This window comes from Sciurus vulgaris, assembly GCF_902686455.1.
Source record: "Sciurus vulgaris genome assembly, chromosome: 2".
Lineage (NCBI taxonomy): Eukaryota > Metazoa > Chordata > Mammalia > Rodentia > Sciuridae > Sciurus > Sciurus vulgaris.
The window spans coordinates 178663056-178688643 of NC_136462.1; the positions used below are offsets into that span (position 1 = coordinate 178663056).

Below are 25588 nucleotides of genomic sequence, written 5' to 3' on the forward strand. Positions count from 1 at the left end.
TCAACCCAGTGCCTCAGTGTGCTAGGCAAGTGCTCTACCACTGAGCTACAACGCCAGTCCCTAAAACCTCCTGAAAATGAATTAAAAAAAAAAGGCTCTATTTAGATATAGTTTACTTATCATGTAATTCATCTACTTAAAATGTACATTTCAATGTTTTTTAGTGCTCAGAGCTGTGCAACTATCAACAAAATCAATTTAGAACATCTGAAAATTATCCTGTGGGTAAATCTGAAACTGGTCTCAGTCACATTGTAACTAGAGGAGCTATATCAAAGAAATAACCATATTTTTAGTGAACTTAATTCACAATCTGCTGCTAGGCTGACTTTCAAATAATTGATTATGGTATAGGTGGTATCTGTTGAATTCAGGGTCTGAACAAGGACCCTGAACTTTGGTATCCATCTTTCTTTCTGTCTTTTGCTTCCCCCTCTCCTGCCTTCTGCCTGTCTTCTTTTCTTCCTTTCTTTTTTTATACTGGGAATAGAGTCCAGGGGTGCTCTGTCACTGAATTATATCCCCAGTCCTTTTAACTTTTTATTTTGAGGCAAGTTTTTGCCAAGTCACTGAGGCTGGCCTCAAACTTTTGATCCTCCTTTCTTGACCTCCTGAGTTGCTGGAATTAGAGTTGTGCCACTGCACCCAGCTTGCATATGTCATTTCTGCTTCAACCACAATAACTTTTAAAAATTGATCTGACATTCTTTAAAATTTTTTTTAATTGACCCATTTTTATATATTTGTGGGGTATGGTATGATAATTTGATACATGCATACAATATGTAAGCAAAGTATCTTTTTTTTTGGCAAGTACTAGGGATTAAACTCAGAGGTGCTCTACCACCAAGCTACATCTCCAACCCTTTTTATTATTTATTTTGAGACAGAGTCTTGCTAAGTTGCTGAGGCTGGTCTAGAATTTGGAATTTTTCTCCCTCAGCCTCCTGAGTTGCTAGAATTTCAGGCTTATACTTCCAGCAGCAAAGTAGCTTTAAAAAACAGACTGCAACATAAGTTGTCACTGGAACTAAGGGTTCCATTGCTTAGGAAGGGTGTGTGTATGTTTATGATTTCAACCTAGAATTCTGTATTAAGTCATATATATTTTTACTCATATATATAATTTCTAACCTTTTGCCTTTTGGATTTGAGTGCTGACTATTTTTTGGTTTTCCACAGTTGACAACATTTATTACAAAGAGGCTGAAAAAGAAAATCTTATGGAACATTCCATTCCATCAAATGCTTGTTCTTCCCTGGAAATTGAGAAAGCCATATCAAGAAATACTCCAGCCCAGCCTCCAAGGTCAGTCTGTGTTGCTCAAAATTGTGGTTATGCTGGACCTGGTGGTACACATCTGTAATCCCAGCCATTTAGGAGGCTGAGGCAGAAGGATTGCAAGTTCAAGGCTAGCCTCTGCACTCAGCAATTTAGCAAGGCCCTAAGTAATTTAGGGAGACCCTGTCTTAAAATTAAAGAAAAAAGGATTGCAGATGTGACTCAGTGGTAAAGCACCACTGGGTTCAATCCCCAGTACCTCCCCCTCCCCCAAAAAAAGTTGTGGTTATAATAATTTTCAAAAAAATAATAACCCCACCGATAACCTCCTGTGTGTCCACTGTGTCACACTCTTTATGTTATCTCACTTGACACAAGAATTGTGGGTTATAAGCTTAGTTTATAGCTAAGGGCTCAGATATGCTAAGTTGCTTGTCCAAGGCAAGTCATTTTAGAGCTAGGATTCAGATCCTAATCAGTCTGGTTCCCAAAGCTTTGTGTGCATTTAATTGTTACATCTTCCTGATGTCATACATATTTTTAAAGGTTTAATTTTTATTTATTTTATCTTTTTTTTATACCTTTGTTTTATTTATTTATTTTTATGCAGTGCTGAGAATCAAACCCTAACCCTTACATGTGCTAGGCAAGCGCTGTACCACTGAGCTACACTCCCAGCTCTTCATGTGTTTCTTTTTATTCTCCTGTGTTTCTTAAGCTTTCTCATGGTTGTGTTTGGATAGTACTTTTTTCTTTCTCTCTCTCTCTCTCTTTCTATTTCTTTCTCTCCTCCACCCCCACCTTCCTTCTCTGTTTCTTTGTTTCTTTGTTTCTCGCTCTCTCTCTCTTTTCTCAATACTGGGGGATTGAATGACTTCGAGTGCACATGCTAGCCAAGTGCTCTACCATTGAGTTACATTTCTAGTCTGTTTCTTTTTGTTTTGAGATAGTTCTTTCTTAGTTGCTGAGGCTGGCCTTGAATGTGTAATCCTCCTACCTCAGCCTCTTGAGTAACTGGGATTATGGGCATGTGCCACCTCACCCAGCTTGTAGATCTCTTGCTGTCCTTTAACTTTCAACCCGTTTTTGCCTTTTATTTTATTATTGTCACTTTTGTTTGTGGTGGTGGGGATCACACTCAGGACCTCAGGTATGCTAAGTGAATGCTCTTCCATTGTGTTGTGTGCCCACCCTGTCTTCAATTTTAAAGTGTATCTTTTGTATATAATACTCGGTGAGATCTTGCCTTTTTGTCCAGTCTGATAATTGCATTTTGTTTAAATGTTTACTATTTGTTTTTACTCTTTCTGTATTATAATTATAAATTTAGTTGGATTAGATTTGCCTTTGTACTTCTTGTTTTCTGTACATCTCATCAATTATTGTTCTGGTTTCCTTTCCTATATTATCATTCAAATATTTGTTTGTTTATTGTACTAGGGATTCAACTCAGGACTTTGCATATGCTTGGCATGTGTCTACCACTCAGCTAAACCCTAGTTATCATTCACCTAATTTTTAGTATTGTATTTTAATTAATCTATTGGCTTTTGAAGAATATGTATATGGAATCCTATAACATTGAGCAAAATAAAACACACAGAGTTATACTTGTAGTAGTTGATTATATTTTATGAAGTTTATTGTTTTCCTTAAAGACTAATATACCATGTTTATGGAATGCATGCTTATTTGGTAACATGATGAAAAGGTAATGATTACTATAAAAGTCAAGATAGCAGCTATTTTCAGTGTTCTGTTTCTTATCCTAGGTGGTAATTTCACTTTGTAATCATTTAAGTATTTATTTTTGTTTTGTTCACTTTTCAGAATCTTGTTTTTTTCCAAAGATAGGGTCTGCTAAAAGAAAAAGGAGAAAATAAACACCTTAGTCAATTTTCAGGAGTTCTATTCTAATTTCAAGTCTGACCAGTAACAAGCTATGACTAGTTACTAACATGTTGACTTAAAAGAAAGGGGTTATAGGTGATTGCTGGCAAGTTTTTCTTTTTTTTAAAGGAGGTAGAATCTGGCTATATTGTCCCAGCTGGTCTTGAACTCTTGAGTTCCAAAAGGCCCTCCTCTTTTAGACTCCTGAGAAACTGGAGCTATAGGTGCACACACCTGTACCTACCTGCTCTGTTTTTTTTTTTTTTTTAAATCAATTTTATTGAGATCTAATTTATAAACACAAATTTATTTAAGTACCAAAACTTTATGGTTGAATTTCAAAAACTGTCAGCAAGATGAGAGAATTTAGATTTTTGAAGTATAGACAATAATGCTAAGCTTTTTGTGGTTCTTTGTCGTTTGTTACACTTTCACATTTCTGAAGAACATTATGTCTGGGATAGCTGTATTTGTTATAAATTTTGTCAATTCCTCTACCACAGAAGATCTGTTAGACTCTCTGCTCAAAAGGATTTGGAGCAAAAAGAAAAACACCATGTTCAAATGAAAGCAAAGAGATGTGCCACTCCTGTAATCATCAGTGAAATTCCACCTTCCAAAAGAATGAGAGTGTAAGTAGCCTTCGCTCCTGACTGCTGAGGCAGACATACTGTGACTTGTATACCACCTGTAAGGTTAATTTCCTTCTTGTATTTAAACTTCTGAGGGAAGAGTGAACAATTAAATGTGTACATCTGTAATATGTTTGGTGCACCTGGAGCTTGGGAAGCTTAAAGCTGTGCCCATGCTGAGGTAAATTGTTACCTGTACCCTGGAGGAGTCTCAAATCTGCCTTGGCACAGGTTTTTGTTTGATTTCTGTTTGATTCTCTGATGAAGAGCAAGCTGAATATAAGGTGTTGGTTCTTTTCATCAGTTAGGAATGTATTTTGCTGCAAGTAATGGTCTATTCAGCTGAAATGTTTAAATAATAGTGATTTATTTGCCTCACAAAGTAGTTTGCTGCTGGCTTTGGTTCAGTGGGTAAACAATGCCAGGGCAGAATCTCTGTGATTCTTTACATAGTTTTTTTGTTTTTTCATACTATGGTTCAGGGTGACTACTCGGTTTCTCGGCTTTTTCTTTTTGCTTGTTGTCACATTGTCATGAGATAGCACATCCACGTTCGTGAGAGGGAGTGTATGATAATGGAAGGAAAGTGAAATCTTTTCCAGAATCTTTTGAATTATATCTTAGTTGCCCAGACTGCTCCTTTCATCCCCTAGTTGCAGCAGAGGCTATTAAAGCAAGTACAGTACCTTCGTGTAGCTTTGGTATATTGGTGCTCTCCCCCAAATTGGAGTTTATTAATAAGAAAGAGATGGAATAGATACAGGAAGGGAATTAGCTGTCTGCCATTTGTTCATTTGATGATGAACAGATAGAATTCCTCCTTATTTTGAATCTCCACTGGTCAACCCTTACCTTGACCTCTGTTGACCTTCTCAAAAGTTTACTCCCTGAAGTCTTTGGTATATATGTTGGAAGAAGTATGTGATTGATGCAAGCATGCTTGTTATCTTAAAAATGAGAAAATTTAAGCCATCTTGTGGTAGATTTGGAGAAAAGGGTAGTGTGGGATATATTTTAGGATATTGAGAATATATTTTGTATCCTTCTGAATTCAAGTTCTACCAATAAAAAGAAACCTGAGGAAGAAGAAGAAGGCATTTTTCAAGATGCTTCTCAAAAGACTGAATCTTCCCCAGAGAAAGTCAAGGGCAGACATACTGTGACTTGTGCACCACTCATAAAGTAAGTTTGCCTAATTAAACTTTGGAGCAAGTAGAGTTCATTTACAAAAAAATATATCCTCAATGTGTTTGGTGTTCCTGAAGCTTGGGAAACTCCTCTAAAGTTGTGACCAGTGCAAGTGAGTTGTTACCAGTGTCCTGGAGGGTGCTTATACTTTAAGTAATGAGAAAAATGTGCTATTAAAGCTAATTTGAAATAAGGGTAGAAGGAAAAGTGCTATTAAAGCTAATTTAAAATAAAGGTAGAAGGAAAAAGTTAGTAAAGGTTCTTACTACCTAAATTGAACACTTTTCATTTGTTAAAGCTCCCTTTGGCCCTTATCTAAGTAGATACACATACTTTCACAACCACTAATAAATAATAACCTTTGGGTTCTGCTTTATTCACTTGCCATGACAGTTCATTCATGCCTGCCTGCCTTGTTTCCCTTCCCTCGTTCCCTCTCTTTCCCTAAACCTCCCTCTCTCCCTTCTTCCTTTCCTTCCCTTCCTTTCTTCATTCCTTCCTTCCTTCTACTGGGGATTGAACTCAGGGGCTGCCTACCTCTGGTCTACAACCCCAGTCCTTTTAATTTTTTTGAGACAAGAGTCTCGCTAAGTTGCCCAGGCTGGCCTCAGACTTTCTTTCTTCTTTCTTTCTTTCTTTCTTTAATTTTTTTTAGTTGTAGATGGACATAATACCTTTCTTTTATTTATTTATTTTTATGTGGTGCTGAGGATCGAACCTAGTGCCTCAACGCACAGGGCAAGCACTCTATTGCTAAGCTACAACCCCAGCCCCTGGCCTCAGACTTTCAATCCTACTGCCTTAGCCTCCTGAGTCTCTGGGATTATAGGCGTGTGCCACTGTACCTGACTAAATAGTGTTTTTTTTTTAAGTTTATGTAGGCCAAAAATGAAATGACAGGATTGAGATTTGAACCCTAGTTGACTTTACTTCTAAGTCTGTCTTCTCTATTACACTTATGTTGATGCTTTGCCATATTTGTTGGCAAATATTTTCCCCATTCTTGTTTTCTTCTTCAGAGTTAAAGATTAAACCTGAGATCTTACAGATGCTAGACAAGTGCTCTACCTCTGAGCTATATCTGCAGTTCTGTTTTCCCCATTCTACTGTTTTAAAATTTTTCGAAATTATAGATGGACACAATACCTTTATTTATTTTTATTTCTATATGGTGCTGAGGATCGAAGCCAGTGCCTCACATGTGCTAGGCAAGTGCTCTACCATTGAGCCACAACTCCAGCATTCTACTGGTTTTTTAATTTAGTTTTTCACATGGCACAAAAACTAATGATTGCACAGACTCATGGGTCTTTAATAGTAACTTCTATAGTCTGTTTTAACTATTTTTTTCTGAAAAATTTTTAATAATTTGGTATAGTAAGCATCTTTATACTTTTATCTGAATAAGCCAATAACTGCTTACTAGATAATACTTGTTTTTTTTGTTGTTGTTGTTGTTTTGTCGTTTTGTGGTGCTGGGTATTAAACCCAGGACCTTGTGCATGTGAGGCAAGCACTCTACCAACTGAGCTATATCCCCAGCCCCACTTTTTGATTTTTGATGTTTAATTTATCATAGATTAAAAACAATCTATATGGGCTGGGGATATAGCTCAGTTGGTAGAGTGCTTGCCTGGCAAGCACAAAGCCCTGGGTTCAATCACCAGCACCGCAAAAATAAAAAAATTAAAAAAAGAAAGAAAACGGTCTGTATAATGCCTTTAAGTTCTTTTGAATCATTGGGTCTCTTTCTCCTTTCATCTCTTTTTACTGATTTTCTCTTTAGGCAGAAGGTTTTAAAAAGTACTGAGGAGCAAGAGTTGGAGAAGAGAATGAAAATGCAGCAGGAAGTGGTGGAGATGCGGAAAAAGAATGAAGAATTCAAGAAACTTGCTCTTGCAGGAGCAGGTCAGCTTGGCTCTGGTTGGGTAGGGTTTTCTGGGTCTCTAAAGCTAAAAAAGACTTTCTTGATTGTCATCACTAAAGGATGTGTTTATTTAAAAGACTGGAACTGGATTCCATTTATATCCCAATGATTATTCCCTAAAACATTTTATCTGCATTGTCCTTCCTTAGAGTGTGCTATTCCTCCCCTTTGTATTAGAAAAAGAAGGAGCTAGGATTGAGACAAAAGGTGAAATAATTGTACAGGCCAGTTTGTTTCCTCCTTTTATCCTAAAGGCAAAAAAGAGAGTCAAATCCAGTTGTAGCTATGGAGGAAAAGTATAACTGAGGGAAAGTTATACAGTTCTGCTTCACTTTGGCATAGATTAAGTCAAAGCTAAAAAGTCCTGCTTACTCGGTTGAAAAAGCACCACTGGAGTTTGTAGGGTTTACCTCTCAGAGATGCTAAGTTTGCTTTTAAGGTCAATCAATAGGGACTGTGGGGTGTAACTTAGTAGTAGAGAACTCCATTAGCATATGTGGGGTTTTAGGTTTAATCTCCAGCACCCCACACACGAAAATGGTCAGTCCATAGCTTTTCCTACCAAAAGTATCCTAGTAATTCTCCAGAGCTATGATTATACCTAGGAAATGGGATTCTTCCCTTTGCTTGTATCTGACCAAAGGGCTTCAAACCCAGTAGGACTTGATGAATATGACACATGTGTTAGTGTCCCTGAGGACTGTTTTCAGTTTGGGGTTACATGTAGGTAATGAACAGTTAGATCCATGGTAATAGGAATACCAAAAGGATTAGAGTAAAAGGGGATTTAATTATGTTCTCTCTTCTTTTTGTGGGTGGGGTATTAGTGGTGGGAGTCAGGTAATGGGGATTGAGCTCAGCAGTGCTTTACCACTGAGCTATATCTCTAGTTCTAGTTCTTGTTTATTTTTTATTTTGAGACAGTTTCTTGCTGAGTTGCCAAGGCTGTCCTCAACTTTGTGATTCTCTTGCTTTGATCTTCTGAGTTGCTGGGATTATAGGCATGAGCCACTGCACCCAGGTGATATTCTCTATTTTTTTTTTTTTTTTTAGGGTACTGGGGATTGAACTTACGGGCACTCGACCACTAGCCACATCCCCAGTTCTATTTTTGTATTTTATTTAGAGATAGGGTCTCACTGAGTCGCTTAGCACCTCACTTTTGCTCAGGCTGACTTTGAACTTGAGATCTTCCTGCCTCAGCCTCCCGAGCTGCTGGGATTACAGACATGCACCACCACCCCCAGCCTGATGTTCTTTATTCTTTTTTTCTTTTTAAATATATTTTTTAGTTGTAGATGGACATAATACCTTTATTTTATTTATTTTTTTGTGTCGTGCTGAGGATCAAAACCAGTGCCTCACATGTGCTAGGCAAGTGCTCTACCAATGAGCTACAACTCCAGCCCTTGATGTTCTCTACTTTAATGTTATCTTTTTGTTTTACTCTGCTTCCCACTTAGGGCAACCTGTGAAGAAATCAGTGAGCCAGGTAACCAAATCAGTTGACTTCCACTTCCGCACAGATGAGCGGATCAAACAGCACCCTAAGAACCAAGAGGAGTATAAGGAAGTAAACTTTATATCTGAACTTCGAAAGCATCCTTCCTCTCCTGTATGTTTATAGACTAAATAAATATTCTCGTTACTAATTTAGTTAAGATTTCAAGTGTAGCATTTGTGATCAGAATTTACAATTCAGAGAAGCATATATTTTGAGGGTCCAGGGATTTGAACCGTGGTCCTCGCACATGCTAGGTGAGCACTCTCCAAGAGGAGCTATCTCTTGAGCTTCTATATTTTGAATTTAAGTAAATCCTCTGTAAATTGTGTAATCTTGAACAAATCACTCTTCCTTCCTGGGAACCATCTTAACCAAGTTGCTGTGAAAATTTAATTGAGAAGAAACATAAAGCACATGCGTGGCAAATTGTAGGTATTTTTACTGTCATAAAATTCTTGACAAAATCTTGTGTTTGCAGAATTTTGTACAAAATATAATAGGTTATGGGGAAAATGAGGTTGGGGAAGATCACTCAAATCCTGTATAGTTTTATTAAACAATAACAATTAAAAAAATAAGCCTAGAACTAATAATCTACTCGCATTTGGTTGGCATCATCAGTTTTTAAAGTCAGTCTTTTGCCCTCTTAAACCCTGAAAGTGTGCTCCTTTTAAGATATAGCCTTGAAGAGTTTTCCTTCCTATCAGAGACTAGTTTTATCAAAATTAATGATTTAAGGAGTAGGCTTTTTCATTAGTCATCTGCTTGACCTGATGTAGACCCAACAGCTTGGTCAGTTGACTTTAATGGGTTTGGGATAGGATGCCTTTGCAGCTTTTTTCCCCCCATTGAGTTCTAATAAAGTTTGGTATTGATTAGTTCAAAATATATGCTTGGGAAAACTGCCTATGTACTATAACAAAACAAATACTTTGTAAAGTGCTATATCTTCCTTTTTTTTTTTTTTTTTTTTTTTTCTTTATTGATGGGAGATTGGAGCAGTGTTGCCTGGCTGTAATGTCAGCTACTTGGGAGGCTGAGGCAGAAGGATTGAAGTTTCAAGTCCAGTTTCAACAACTTAGCAAGACCCTGACCTAAATTTTAAAAAGTAAAAATGGGGCTGGGTATGTGGTTTAATGGTATTGCACAGTTCATTTGTTCGTTCATTCATTTTTGCAGTGCTACGGATTGAACCCAGGAGCACTCTATACTGAACTATCTTCCCAGCCCTTTTTTTTTTTATTTTGAGTCAGGTTCTTGCTAAGTTGCTGAGGTCTACCTCAAACTTGCAATCCTCTTGCCTCAGCCTCCTGAGTTTGCTGAGATTTCAGGTGTGCACCACCATGTCAAGCTTATATTTTGATTCTTCGTGCTGAATATGTGCCTTATTGTAGATCTGTGCTCTTTTATAACATTTTGTTTGTGGAACAACTGTTCTTTTCATAGGCTCGAGTGGCTAAGGGATGTACCATTACAAAGCCTTTTAACCTGTCCCAAGGAAAGAAGAGAACATTTGATGAAGCAGCTTCTACATATGTGCCCCTGGCACAGCAAGTTGAAGCCTTCCATAAACGAACCCCTAATAGATATCATTTAAGGAGCAAGAAGGACGATTTTAGTAAGTTTTCTACTAATATAGCTGGTTGGAACCTTCTAGAATTCTTAGCACAGGTGGAGTGATTGTTCTTTGAAAGGAGGATGAAGAGTGAAAGGTGTGTGTAGAAATACTGGTGGGTTTGTGGATTTGGTGGTGAACTGATGAAGGGGTTCTAATCTAAGTTTCTACCTTTATGAAAATTACTTCTACAATAAGATAAGGGAGCCTGAAGAGTAGAAGTATTATAAAATAGTTATTGAGAGACTAGGGCTAGTATTCTTGATAAAACAGAATGTGATCGTTTTACTTTTGAGGTCTCTAAAATTTTTGTCCTCGCTTAGGCATTGTTTAGCACTGTGTTAGGTAACCACATGAATTCCTTTATATTACAGCATTTCTTTTTTGGTACCAGGGATTCAACCCAAAGGGTACTTAATCACTGAGCCACATCCCCAGCCCTTTTTATTTATATGTTTTGAGGCAGGGTCACACTAAGTTGCTGAGGCTTGGCCTTGAATTTGTAATCCTCTTGCCTCAGTCTCCTGAGCTACTGGGATTATAGGCATGTGCCACTGCACCTAGCTCTATGGTTATGTACATGTAGCATTTCTTTTCTTTTTTTTTTTTTTTTTTTGGGAGGTACTTCAGATTGAACCCAGGAGTACTTTACTGATGAGATACATCCCCAGCCCTTTTTATTTTTTTATTTTGAGACAGGGTCTTGCTAAGTTGCTTAGGGCCTTATACCAAATTGCTAAGGCTAGCTTTGAACTTGGAATCTTCCTGCCTCAGCCTCCCAAATTGCTGGGATTATAGGCATGTTCCTCTCTGCCCAACTGCACAACATTTCTCAATGTTATCATTTTGTCAGATTTTTATATTATGAAAATAATGAAAAAAACTGTGGGGGTGGGGGTTACTGAGGATCTGTCTAACCCCGGTTCTTGCACATACTAGGCAAATGTTCTGCCACTAAACTACCTACCCAGCCTCTTTTTGTTTTCTTGTGTTGAGACAGGGTCTCATTAAGTTGCCAAGACTGGCCTTGAAATTGAGATCCTCCTGCCTCACCTTCCTGAGTAGCTGGGGTTAAGGGCATGTGCCACTGTGCCCTGCGAAATGTCTTCTTTTTATCCTCATGGAAATGTAAATATTAAACTTGACTTTTCAAATAATGTATGACTACAAAACTTAATCTGATATGTCCTGTTCTTAGAATCCCAATTGGGGCAAGTAGAAAGAAAAATTTATTTTATACCCATTTTTTTTATTTTACTTTGTACAGCTATAACTAAATTATACATGTAGATGTATTTGAAGCATAACTTATTTCTAAAATAAATAGATTTTGTTTTTATCTCCCACTGCTATGTTGTAAGAACTAAATTGGAGGGCTCATTCTAAATAATTATGAAAATTGCCAGTATTGTCCCTGGCCAGGTAAATCAGTATTTTCTATGAGTGGTGGTGATTGTCTTAGTAGTGATACTTTGACATAGTTTTTTTTTGTTTTTTACTTTTTTTGCTGACGCTCTGATATATGCTTTTTGGAAGTTCATAAAAATTGAGATTCATTTCTTGGGCTTTAGAAAGGCCTTATTTTTAAAGCTAGAGTTTAAAAAAAAATCATATTTGTCAATAACAGAAATAGAAAATGCATCCTGGTGGAATGCTAATAAACCCATCAGACTTGAATGGATTTTAGGTTCAGTAGATGACAAAGAATTTACCCAAAGGCTACCCCTCAATAAATAGTGATAAGAAGAAGGAGTGAGTATTTGTTAAGCGGTTTGTCAGAGTAGAGCTGAGTGTAGAGGTCTAGCTACTCTGATTTTGTTCATCTTTAGGCTGCCTAATTGAGTCAGCACTTATAGGTAAATCGGATCTTGGGAAAATAGGTGAATATCTGATCTTGGTTTATAGGTGTGTTACCCTCCAAATCTTCTGCGACCAAGATTTCCAGAGACCCACAGACTCCCCTACTACAAACCAAATATCGTGCAAGGCCTGTGACCTGCAAAAGTGCAGCAGAACAGGAGGCTGAGGAGCTTGAGAAACTGCAACAGTGAGTCTCACTGGCAGTATCTGAGGAAAGATTCCAAGGACTGCCTGCTTTCTCTCAGTTCTTAAAAAAAATTTTTTTTTTGTACTAGGGATTGAACCCAGGGGTACTTTACCACTGAGCTACATCCCTATCCCTTTTTTTTTATTTTGAGAAAGGGTCTCAATAAGTTGCTGAGGATCTCACTAAGCTGTGATCCTCCTGTTTCAGACTCCTGAGTTGCTGGAATTGCAGGCTTGTGCCACAGCAGTTGGCTTTCTCTCCATTCTCTATGGGTGACAGTTGCTGTTTCCTTTTCATGAAAATCTTTTGTGGCATTTAAATTGTAGGCTGTGTAACCTGTGTATTTGCCTCTATAATTAAAGGCCTGAAAGTGGGAATATGCAGATGTTCTGGACTGTAAACTGGTAAAAATCCAGTGTATAGGTTGGAATGGGAGAACCACTTACAATTCTAATTAAAGACGGTCCTCTTTATAGCTACCTACGGGATTTTTACAATTATTAGTGAAGGAAACTGGAACTTAATGTGGTTAATGTTGGACCTTATCTCCTATATCTTTTTTTCTATTCCTTTTTGTGCTTCTTTTGAAGGGGGAGAAACTCCTCTGTTTAAGAAGCCCAATCTTAAAAGTGGTAGAAATGTTAGGACTGTCTCATTGTTCTGTACTTGAGAAGTAAAGATAATGACTATGGAAAGAATGGAAGTTTTAGCATGTATGATTGATTGGTCATCCTAATGATTATTATTTTTTGTTTTTGCTTCACTTTGTTGTTTGTGTAGTTGTCAGTTATTTAAATTTTTTTGTGGTTGCCATTAAACTCTCACCTTACAGATACAAATTCAAAGCACGGGAACTTGATCCCAGAATTCTTGAAGGGGGGCCCATCTTGCCCAAGAAACCACCTGTGAAACCACCCACTCAGCCTATTGGCTTTGATTTGGAGATTGAGAAAAGAATTCAGGAGCGAGAGTCAAAGAAGAAATCAGAGGACGAATGCTTTGAATTTCATTCCAGACCTTGTCCAACTAAGATCTTGGAAGATGTTGTGGTAAGAACAGTTGAGGCTTTGTGTGCTGGCAGAAGTGTCCTGCCTGTGGCCGACTACCCACCCATTCACAAAGGTACTAGTAGGTACTAAGAGCAGGACATCGAATTAGGAGCTAGAAATTATAAAGAGACACAGAAGAAGATTTTGCTTTTAGGACTTAAAGTCCAGTAAGGGAAGCAACATACACTTAAATGGTATAAAATAGGCAGAAGCATTCAGAGATGACAGTGGAAAAGTACTATAGGAATTTGAGGAGAGACTTTTTCCACACAGAAGGTTCAGGGAATGCTTTGTGGAGGGGAGGCAGTATTTGACCTGAGCCTCGACAGTATGTAGTAGAGTTGTCACTGTGCTGTGTTTGGCATGATAGCTTATGTTTATGCTGTATGCCAGTCACTGTTCTCTTCCCTTCCCATATACAGTTCTCTCTCAGTATCTGTGGGGGATTTGTTATAGGAACCCCACAGATACTCAAATTGCAGATGCTAAAGTCTCCTATATCAAATGGTGTAGTGTTTTCATATAAACCACATGTATCCTATCAATTATTTTTTGAGACTGACTATGTTTCTCAAGCTGGTCTTGAATTCCTGGCTCAAGTGATCTTTCTGTTTCAACCTCCAGAGTAACTGGAACCAGAGGCACATGCCATCACTCCTAATTTACTGTCCTCTCTTACTTGCTTTAGAGACAACCTGGTTTTCCGTGAAACTGCAAGTATTATACCTTTGACTGTGTATCTAGTTTTGTTTATTCTGTTTTCTTAGCATTAAGTCAAAAGCAACCGGGAGGTTATGTTTTCCAGGATTTACAAGAATTATGTTTATCCTTACATATAGTTCTATCTATCATATCCTCTTTCAGTTGGAAGCTTTTTGCATGTGAGACCTCTTTTCTATTTTTAAAGCACGCCCCCTTTTTTGTTAGAAAGCTCATGTGCTATAGGCCAAACTCTTATGTACAGTGATTAGTCTCTAAGAGTTGTGCCTTCTTTGACATTAACTTCTTAGGAAACAGGGTCTTGAATATGACGGGACAAAGGTAAGGTTGAATGCAAACCTTAGGATCCTGAACCTCAAGGGCTCAACATGTTTGTTTTATACATTAGAAAACGGAGGCCCAGAAAAGAGAGACTATTCCCTCAACTCTTCCATGACAGTCATCAGGTACCTTGCTTTTAATAGCATCTTTTTTGCTGTACATGGTGGTACACACCTGTAATCCCAGAGTCAGAGGCAGGAGCATTGCAATTTTGAGGCCAGCCTCAGCAACTTAGCAAGACCTTGTTTCAAAATAAAAAATAAATAAGGACTGGGGATGTAGCTCCAGTGGTAAATGTCCCTGGGTGTAATCCCCAGTACCAAAAAAAAACATCGTTTTTTCCTTCAAACTTCTGGCCTTTCCTCTCCTACGTTCTTTGGTTTTTAATTCATATACCATGCTCTCAATTTTTACTTTACCCTTGTACCTTACATATCAATGCTGGCTTTATGTATTTTAAAAATCAACTCACTTTGTAGCTTCATTTATGGTACTGGGGGTTGAACCTTGGGGTACTTTACCACTGAGCTACATCCCCAGCCTTTATTTTTTTGATATAGTCTCACTGAGTTGCTTGCCATCCTCCTGCCTCAACCTCCCAAGTTGCTGGGAATACAGGCATGTACCACTATAGTCAGCTTTTTAAAGGAAATTTTTCAATAAATATGTAAGTGGAAAACCTATCCTTTTTGCCTTGAATAATATAATAATAATTAATACTTAATATAAAGCTTATTACATAACAGGCTTTTATTCTAAGCTCTTCACTTTCCTTTTTACATTTGAAAAAATATGATATAATTTTGTCCTAGGAAAAACAGGAAATTAGGGAAACACTACATTGTACGACCCACATTGATTTGTAGTTGGTCCTAACCTTCCTGGAATGGTTGTCAAAAAAAACACGAGCTGTTTATCCAGAACCAAGGTGTTCAGCCTGCTCATAGAATGTCATGGACAACACTGGAGCCCTGCATGTTTTTCCCTAAGAGAAGCATAAGACAAACAGAAGTTCTGAGGAGAACCATCTTTCCGAGTAGCCCTTCCCATTTCCATTTTGGAAGATTTGCCTGAACTATGTAGCTAGTCAGCATTTAGACCACATGCCTCTACTCCCTATAAATCAAATGCCCCTCCTTTCCAAAACCCTTGGCTCTCTAAGCCCTTGCTGTCCTAGACCCAAAATACCAACTAGGATTTGGCCTATATTTCAGCAATTCTGCCTAGTGAATTGTGAAATCTAAACATCAATTTATATCTGTGTCTTATTTCCATAACTGAATTTGGGGAGACAGGCCTCTTAGTCACCTTAATCAGATCTTAGGATTAATTAAAAACTACATAAAGTGCTTCTAGGTTCTTAAAAATAGATATAAATAAATGACTTATGATCAAGAACAGTAAATACATAGGTAGGGCTGGGGATATAGCTCAGTTGGTAGAGTGCCTGCCTCACAAGCACAGGCCCTGGGTTCAATCCCCAGCACCACACACACACACACAAAAATAGGTAAAAATAGCTCTAGCAAGGTGATTGTCTAGGCTTTTTACTTTTATACAATAACTTTTTAATTCTCACAACCACCCTATAGATGAATACTGTTGGTATTTTATCAATCCATTTTACAGTGAGGAAGCAGAGAAAAAACAACTTGCCCAAGATCACAAACTAGCCAGTGGCAGAACTAAGGTAGTATGGCCCCAGAGTCCACTGGTATTAAAATGGAAGATACCTTTTATTTATTTGTTTTTCAAACCCCCTCCCCTGCCATGCTATAGATCAAACCCAGGGTCTCATACACATTAGGCAGCTGCTCTACCACTGAGCTATACCCCAGCCTGATGATAATTTTTAAAACAGAAAATTCTTAGGAAATACTTAAAAAAAAAAAAAAGTCTGCATTCCACCTATAGTCTTCTTTATCACCAGTTGTACCTGAAATCTTTTTTTTTTTTTTTTTTTGTGGTACTGAGGATTGAACCCAGGGCCTCGTGCTTGTGAGGCAAGCACTCTACCAATTGAACTATATTCCCAGCCCTGAAATCCATTTTTAAAAACTGATTAGGAAATTATTTTAAGTTTGTTGTACTCTGAAGAAGCTAAGGTGAAGTGGTAAATGGGCAGTGTGACTGGAGCTCATTAAGAGTTGATTGCAATCTGAGCACTGTTCCAGGTTAAGCCTTTTGAGAATTCTAAATAAACATCTGTAAAATGCTAGGTGAGTCAGTAAGGTGGCACTGAATTAATGTGTGCTGAAGGAAAATGTTCGCCAAATCCCACTGGTTCTCAGAATCCTGCTGGAGCTCTTATTACACAAACAGATTCCTGGGCCCCTGGAGTTCTGATTTGTTGTGTGCAGTGTAGCCGGAACCCAGGTAAAGAGCTGTGTGCCTAACACAGTAAGCAGTCATGGTGTTAATAGTAGTAACTGTCATTTCATTGAGTGCTTATATTGCTTAATGTAGATTATTTTATTTATTTTTCATAACAGCTTTAGGAAGTAGACTCTTTGTCCCTATTTTTAAAATGAGAAAACAGGAGGTGTCTAGTAAGCAGAACCAGGATTTGAGCCTATCTTTTCCTTAAATGCAGTATTATTCTGTCCCACAATACTTAACTGTTATCATTGTTTACTTTAGAACTTGCTGGTTTCAAGTTTAACACTGGCTGTTTGTTGCTCTCCCTACTAAAATTTAAGGAATTTCATTTTAACTCTGTTTCTAGAGAAGCAAAACAAGGAGACATTGAATGTATTTTCTTCTACCCTCTTCACTTCTCGGAAAGGGAGGCTTTCAAAGGGGAATGTGCCCATAGGAACATTTTTAAAATGGGTGGCAGAACTGAGATTAACTCTCTTAACTTCTGGTCTTGGACTTGGAGCAGAACTGACAAAATCTGCCTCAGAGCCTGATGCAGTGTGTCTGCCTGCCACTGTCATGCCTCCTCCATGTGCCCCTAGTGCCAAGGCCCTATTTTCATGCGTCCTTAACACTGCTGCCTGTGCTTTCCACTTGTGGTTGATAGGTGGCAAGAGGATAAGAGGACTGATGAGAGATGGGCTGGAGCAGCAGAGGGCCTGAGGCAGAGATGAAGAAAGGGCTCTTGGGGTAGAGGCAAAGTGATGGAAACCTTGCACAGAAGGGTATGAGGTGTGAACTTGGTGCCTGCCTCTAATGCGGGCTGGGACTCTGAGCTAGACGTGGTGTCAGTGAGTAATTTTAGCAGAGATATTTTAGGGAGGACTTAGGGAGAACAGCAGGGATTTTTTTTTTTTTTTTTTCTTTGTATACTCCTTGAGATAACATTGCTTCATAGTAATTTCCTAACTGCTTTGGGACAGGCTTGAGAGCTTGTCCCAGGGCAGTTGGGGGCATTTCCTGCCTTAGAAATGTTCATCCCCATTCCCAGTCCTGGCTGTTTTTCCTAAATCCACCCTCATTGCCTACTTCTAACCTCACATCACCTCTTTTGATACCTTCCCCAAACTTCCCATTGAGGGAATGTCCCCCTAATAGCCTTTAGCTGCACATTCTTCTTTAGTTACACATCCTTTTAGAATATTTGTCAAAATTAAGAAATGTTTATGACTTTTTTTTTTTTTTTAATTGGGGATTGAACCAAGGGGCGCTTAACCACTGAGCCACATCCCCAGTTGTTTTTGTTTTTTATTTTTTATTTTGAGACAGGGTCTCACTAAATTGCTTAGAACCTTGCTAAATTATTGAGGCTTTGAACTTGGGATTCTCTTGCCTCGGCCTCCCAAGTTGCTGGGATTACAGGTGTATACCACCATTCCTGGCTAATTTATTACTTATTGTGTTTTTTTCTGTTCAAATGTGAACTGCTGAAGAACAGGGACCATTAGTAACCCTCACAAGTACAGCCTCTCCAGTGAGTGACGGTACAAGCTGACTTGCACTGGCTTATATATCTATCCTGTGTTCGATATTGGGAATTCACGGATGGAATGACATGACCCTCTTGTTTGTAAAGCTTGTAGAGGCTGGTAGAACCGATTGACATGTAAACAAATACATACAGTAATGGTGATCAACATATGTTCAGTTACTACCAGGTCTTCTCATAAGTGTAAAGGAATGGAAATGGCAGTATCCTAGCCCTCAAGGAGCTTATGATTTAAACTTAAAATAGCAAGAAACCTTCCTTTTTTCTGGAAAGTGGATTTCCTTTTATTTCAAATTGAACCCCAGTTGGTTTTTTATTACAGTAGAGTTGGGGTGTGGGTGGATAGTTGCTACAAAGATGATTTTCATAACCATGTCCTCCCCCATGTCTCCATCATGGCCTACCTATCAGAGACTTCCATTGCTCCTCTTTTAAAATGTAGATCTACTAGTTGGATTGGGGGAGATGGGAAAAGGGGGATTATTTTAGAACTAAATGAGTCCTCAGATATTTATTTAAATTACATTATTTTATGAACCCCCTTCTCTCCAGGCCTAGAAGGCTGTCCGATGTGCCTAGTTTTACAGGCTGGAAGCAGAATTGGGCACTGGTTCCTTGCTCATCATTCTTTCTGCTTCCACATGCCCCTGGTGCATTCACTCAAGATGTGCTCATGTCCACCTGTCCTGGATATTGTAGCACAGCAGGTTTTGTTGTATATGGTAAGAGTAATTTCTTGGACTCTTGCCATTCTCATTACAAGACTGCTAAGCTGGATTTCACTATGCTAGTGATAGCACTTTTTAGAAAACATTTAAGAAATTTCACATCAGAATGAGCATTCCCTTCCAAGTGGTCACCTAAAGAGATTATAAATTGATTCCAGTCTAAAGGTGTTTGGAACTGGATTTTATAAGGAAAAATTTTATAAGGAAAAAATATTTTAAAATGAAAACTTCTGAGTAGCTTAAGATAATAGAGGCAGAAACAATTTTGTTAAATTAAATGTAAAAGATTGAGCAACTGTCTTACATGGTCCAGAAAGTGGCTTTGAAAGCCACTCCAAGAAAGACATTCCAAACATGTTTTGAGCAGTGGCAGCATTGTTGGGATTAAGGAGAAGTCTCCCAAGGTAGCCTCACAGAGTCCAACGTACAAATTCTCATGTGTTCATTCTTACTGCATTCATTTAACAAATATTTACTGAATGCCTTACACTTGCCAATGTCTGTGTTTAGGTGCTAGGGATTGATGGAATAAAATAGTCTTCACCCTTGCAGCACTCATAGTCTAGCTGGAGCAGATGAACATCTAAATAAAAAAGTGCAGTGGGTTCTGCCTCTACGGACTCAACCATATGTGGTCAGAAAATAGTTTGGGGAAAAATTACGTTTGTATTAAACATTTGTACTAAATTTTTTTTTCTTGTCATTATTCCCTAAACCATACAGTATAACAACTTTCTGTAGCATTTACATTATATTAGGCATTATAAGTAATCTAGAGAAAAACCGTACAGGAAAGTATGTATGTTTTATGCAAACACTACACCATTTTTTAAAGGATTTGAGCATCTATGGATTTGGGGGGATGTTTATTTCTATAGTTCTAGGAGCAGAAATCTGTGGTCATGATACATGAACTTCTCTTTAAGAGAGTGATTGGATCTTTCATAGTGGAGGTTATTCCAGGATGTTTAATTGAGTTATGTGCTCCTTCCAGGGTGTTCCTGAAAAGAAGGTACTTCCAATCACTGTCCCCAAGTCACCAGCTTTTGCATTGAAAAACAGAATCCGAATACCAACCAAAGAGGATGAGGTAATTCCCTGGGAGTAGGGGGATTCTTTTTCCTTCTGTATAGTCCGTCTAACCCTTACCATTTCTTAAACCTAAAAGAGATCAGAGGCAACCCCTTTTGTCTGAAGTTGTCTTTAAATATGGTATTAACATTTGATCATCTTTTTTGCTCTTCCAACAATGAAGTGATTGGTAAGGTCTGTCTGACTGTCACTGATAACAGGTTACAGTTTATGGAAACTGTGGGAAAGTTAGGCATTAAATACTTGTCTGTTTCTGCAGTTTTAAAGTCAGTCTTTCTTTGTAAAATGGATCAAAAATTGCCAGCCTCTGCATTTCATTTGCCTGAGTTACAGTCATTCAGTGAGGGACTTTTAAAATTCATACTAGTCATATCCACCTTACAGTTACATCCACCTTATCCTAGTTCTGTTAACCTAAGGGTCAGAAAGTTGACTATGTAGTGATGTTTCATGGAATTGTAATATATAAACTGTCATTGATCATACTAGTTTCTTATTACATCTCCCATTTATCTATAAATATCCAGAGTTAGGGTAATTTTATAGCAGATCTCAAGCATAGCCTTTTTATAGGTTCATTTGAAACTAAAATACACAGTTATCTTATGTTACCAGCTTGAACCCAAACAACTTACTGGTCCTATTCTGGGTTTGGCAACCATTAACTCCAGTCACATGTTTTTTTAATGGAGTCTGGAGGCTGCGTCAAAAAAGAGGCTAAGGTATATGCCTGGTTAATATATTTCTTTTCTTCATTTTATTCATACCGTCTGATCTCATTTAGTTCTTAAAACATTCCTGTAAAAAACTTCAGATTTAAGAAAAAAAGAAAAAAGAAATAGGAAGCTAAAACACCTAAGGTTGAGTGACTTGCCTTCATTAATGGCTTGTCCCTACAGTATCTTCAGACTGCATTCTGAGGAGGTGGGAGAGAATGAGGAGTCTTGTTCTAAACTGCAGTTTCTCTTAGGAAGAGGATGAACAGGCAGTGATAAGAGCTCAACCTGTACCACATTATGGGGTGCCTTTTAAGCCCCAAATCCCAGAGGCAAGAACTGTGGAAATGTGCCCTTTCTCCTTTGATTCTCGAGACAAAGAACGACAGTTGCAGAAGGAGAAGAAAATAAAAGAACTACAGAAAGGGGAGGTAGGTGTTTCTCTTCCCACAAGTAGGATGCTCCTCTTCTTTGAGCCTCAAAGATAACCTTTTATGTACTGCTTTTAACTATAAAATCACTACTTTCCTTTGATCTAAGAATTCTATGAAATATAGATAGGGCAGATGATTTTAAATAATCCTTTTGGCAGAAGGAGGTTAAATGACTTGCCCCTAGTCACACTACCAGTTATTGGTAATATTGGGAGGAAAACTTAGATTTCCTTTGGGCTCAATACTCTTCTCTGCAAGACCATGTGCTGCTTTGAAAACTGGCTGGCCATCCCTGCTTTTCAGGTTCATCTACATATTTTGAAGGAGCTATTGCTTTATAGCCAAAGAGGTCTTCATCTTAAATTTCATGTTTTCTTTTGCATTAGGTACCCAAGTTTAAGGCACTTCCTGTGCCTCATTTTGACACCATTAGCTTGCCAGAGAAGAAGGTGAAGAATGTGACTCAGACTGAGCCTTTCTGCTTGGAGACTGACAAAAGAGGTGCTCTTAAGGCACAGATATGGAAGCACCAGGTGGGAGATTGCAGAGAGCAGCCAAAATGTTGGTTGGTTGTTTGGTTGGACAGGCAGACACCAACTAGACTGAAATCATCTGGGATAACATACGTGATTATTTTGGTGTACTCTAGATAAATAAAGGTTCAGCACATGTTTTCTGTAAAGGACCAGATAGTAACTATTTTAGGTTTCATAGGTTAGTACAACCTCTGCCACGTGTGTGTGTGTGCGTGTGGGCACATGTGTATTTTCAATCCTTCAAATATCTAGAAAGCATTCCTAGCTCAAGGGCTGGATCAAAACCATTTGCAAGCTGGGTTTGGCCTGCAGGCTGAAGTTTTCTGACTCCTGCCTTAAGTGATCATCTGGGGAATGTGAGAATTCAGGCTAGTTTTGAGTCAGGAGTCTCTATTTCACTGGTTCATTAAGTGTTCACTCTGTTCTGTTGACTGCTTTGGTAAGAAACAGGATGGGAGAATAAGTTCTCAATATGATATGCTATTTTCTCAGCATGGTGTGTGATATACTTGCCCTTTAGAGATAACAAAAAAAAAAAATTAAAAGCAATCGATTGGTTATTGACTTCTTTAGTTGGGATCTAATTCTGCCCAGCTGAAAAGCATTTAAAAATTTTTTGAGTTTGTCAGAATTTTTATGCCATCACTTATCCTGGATTCTGTCCAAAAGGAGCTCTAGGCTATTCCTTATTTGTAGGAATCACCCTTCTTGAAGCCCAAGAGATGTGATTACTCTGTGACTGAACGCAGACCACCTGTTGGCATTGTTTTATAGAAAACCTGAGGACTGCTGCTTTGGCAGTAGTGGTGACTCTCCCTTTCTTAAGGACTAAGTCATAGAATATCTGTTGGGCATTTTCTATCTTTTTTTTTTTTTTTTTTTTAAGTTTCTCAAATACTTAACAAAAGTAAAGTAATAATACTATAATGAACTTTCATGAGCCCAACACTTTCTATAATGATGGAAACATGGAAAATCTTACTTCACCTATACTTCTACCATACATTGCATACATTACCTACATAGCCTTTGAACTCTCTCTTCATCCAAAATTACTTGAGTTTGTATTTAAAATATAAAGACTGGGCTAGGGGTGTGACTCAGTGGTAGAGCATTTGCCTAGCATGTGCAAACTCCTGGGTTTGATACCCAGCACCACAAAAAAATAAATAAATAAATATTTCATTAAAACAAACACAATAATATCAAAAATATTAACAGTGATTCCTGCATAGTGACAAATAGTCAATATTTAAATATCCCCAAATTTCTCAAAATTTTTTGAAACAATTGAATTGTTCAAATCAAGATCAAAATAAGGTCCACATTACATATTTGTTTGATCAGTCTCAATCAGTGAGCTCCTCTCTTTGTATCTTATTTGTTGAGTGAACTGGATTGTGTAGATTCCATAACCTGGATTTTGCTGATTACGTTCACATGTTGTGTTTAAAGTGTTCCTCTGTTTCCTGTATTTTATATGAATGAGTAATTAGATCTAGAGGCTTGATTAATTCTGGTTAGATTTTGTTTTGTTTTGTTTTTTTGTGGTGCTGGGGATTGAATTCAGGGCTTTGCACATACATACCAGACATGCGCTTTACTGCTAAGCCACACCCCTAGGCCAGGAGAATACTTTCAGTGATATTGCATGGTACCTATTGAATCATATCTGGAGGCCTATGACGTCTAGTTTTTCTTATTTTTGTGATGTTAAGATAGGCCTTAAAAATATGTTAAAGACATTTGCTAGTTCAGAGTGAACTCGAGATTCTGGAGGGTAGGGCTGGGGTCCTAGCGCAGTGATAGAGCACTCGTCTGGCATGTGTCAGGCACTGGGTTGGATCTGAGCACCATATATAAGTAAATAAAATAAAGATTATTTGACAACTAAAAAAATAAAAAATAAATAAAAAAGATACTGGAGAATGGGTAGGTAACTAGGGGTTATATTCCATCATCTGCTGTCTGGAACGCAAAGCAGTTCAGAAACACTAGAGCTTGGTTTTTGTCACGGTAGTCATGGAAGCTGTGCGCTTGCCTGCCTGATTCTCTTTCTTTCTAATAGCTGGAGGAAGAACTGAAACAACAGAAAGAAGCAACTTGCTTCAAGGCTCGTCCAAATACTATCACCTCCCAGGAGCCCTTTATTCCTAAGAAAGAGAAAAAATCCGTTGCTGGTAGTATTCTATGAACTCTTGGGAGTTTGGGGCAGAATTGTCAGACTTCCTGGGGGAAGTGGGACTCAGTTGTGGCAGATAATACTTGGGTCACCCAGAAGTGTTGGGTTTTAGAGGATGATAGTTTTTCTTCCCCTAGACTCAGTCTTTTGCATTTGTTGAATCCAGTACCTTGTTGAGTTGCAGAATGTGCTGGGTTCAGATTGGTATAACATGAACCTTGACAGAAACATCTGACCTAGTAAGTTACGGGCTTTTCTTACCAAAGGGTAGCAAGTAACAAGAGAAGGAGAGCCATGGTGTCCTTCTGGAGTTCTATGTGAAGCCAAGCCTTAGGTATAGAACATTTGATTCCTTAAGCACTAGGGTGGTACGTTAGAAAATTGGATTCTACCACTATCTTAAAATCACTAAGTAGCTGGGTGCGGTGGCACATACCTGTAATCCCAATGGCTCTGGAGGCTGAGACAGGAGCATCGCAAGATCAAAGCCAGCCTTGGCCACTTAGCAAGGCCCTAAGCAACTCAGTGAGACCCTATCTCTAAATAAAATATAAAATAGGACTGGGAGGTGGCTCAGTGGTCAAGTGCCCTGAGTTCAATCTCTGGTTACCACACCCCGCCCCCCCCAAAAAAAAAAAAAGAAAGAAAGAAAATCACTAGTTTTGAGCAAGCTACTTCACCACTGTGGATCTTGCTTTTATCCCATTTATACTAGATGATTTCCAGGAGCCCTTACAACTCTTAAAATTCTAAGACTTACATGTGGATTACTCCGCCTTTATTTTAGTAGGGCTTCCTTAGAGCTTAGTCTTTTGTTGCTTTCCATGTCTGTTACTTGGCTCAATCCTGGAGGGCTAGGTTCATGCAAGTACTGCTTGTATACCAATGTTCTCTCTATTTCTGTACTCAGAGGGCCTTTCTGGTTCTCTAGTTCAGGAACCTTTTCAGCTGGCCACTGAGAAGAGAGCCAGGGAGCGGCAGGAGCTGGAAAAGAGAATGGCTGAGGTAGAAGCCCAGAAAATCCAGCAGCTGGAGGAGGCCAGGCAACAGGAAGAAGAGCAGAGGAAGGAGGAGCTGGCCAGGCTACGGAAAGAACTGGTAACTGGGTAGCATGAGTACTGACTAAGCCAGGGTTGTCTCTGTTTTGTTCTGCCTTACCTCACCTTGTTTTAAATAGGATCTACAGTGACCTGCAAGGCTATCTCAAAGACAAGTAAGAGAGAGGAACCATCCAGACTCAGGGTGGGGGAGGAAGTTGAAATTGAATGAGGCAAAAGATGTATACATTGTGATCTAAGTATAAGCCATAATTTTGGCCCTTTTTAGGAACCAACATGTTAGTTAATGAAACAGTGTTCCTGAAATATAAAACCATCTTGTTCAAAACATACATTTATCTTTGATATTGTATTTAGACAGAATTTCTTCCAGGGAGTTTCATGAAGAAGACATCATGTGATATAGCCATGTACATGTGATATAGGGATGCATTTCCTAAGATTCTCTTTTGTTTGTTTATTTTTTAACTTATTTTTATTATTTTCTTCTGGCCTTAAGAAGAAACAACACATTTTACAATTAGACTAGAATACTTAGGGAAGGACATGGGAATTGTGTGGCAGCTGGATATATATATATATATATATATATGATATATATATATATATATATTTTTTTTTTTTTTTTTTTTTTTTTTTTTTTTCTCCCCTCAATATATTTGGCTCAGACTTCTGGAATTATGATGTGTGTTGGTCTAGGTAATCCTCATGGTGAAGGTAATCACACAGGCATAATGATTTAGATATTCATTATCCACCC

General features: G+C 38.3%; 1 protein-coding gene across 6 annotated transcripts in view; it reads left to right on the plus strand.

The window, feature by feature from the left end:
- Nucleotides 1–25588, plus strand: part of TPX2 (TPX2 microtubule nucleation factor) — a 42471-nt gene that overhangs the window by 15196 nt on the left and 1687 nt on the right. For 5 of the 6 annotated variants that reach the window (XM_079128186.1, XM_079128187.1, XM_079128188.1 and 2 more), the window contains 13 exons: nt 1183–1309; nt 3676–3804; nt 4861–4986; nt 6779–6900; nt 8383–8534; nt 9870–10041; nt 11944–12085; nt 12918–13134; nt 19805–19900; nt 20873–21049; nt 21439–21585; nt 23657–23768; nt 24681–24868. In XM_079128186.1, coding sequence (XP_078984312.1) covers nt 1183–1309; nt 3676–3804; nt 4861–4986; nt 6779–6900; nt 8383–8534; nt 9870–10041; nt 11944–12085; nt 12918–13134; nt 19805–19900; nt 20873–21049; nt 21439–21585; nt 23657–23768; nt 24681–24868 — 1907 coding nt within the window. The remainder of the gene's footprint in view (nt 1–1182; nt 1310–3675; nt 3805–4860; nt 4987–6778; nt 6901–8382; nt 8535–9869; nt 10042–11943; nt 12086–12917; nt 13135–19804; nt 19901–20872; nt 21050–21438; nt 21586–23656; nt 23769–24680; nt 24869–25588) is intronic. The other variant, XM_079128191.1, reaches the window with a different exon arrangement.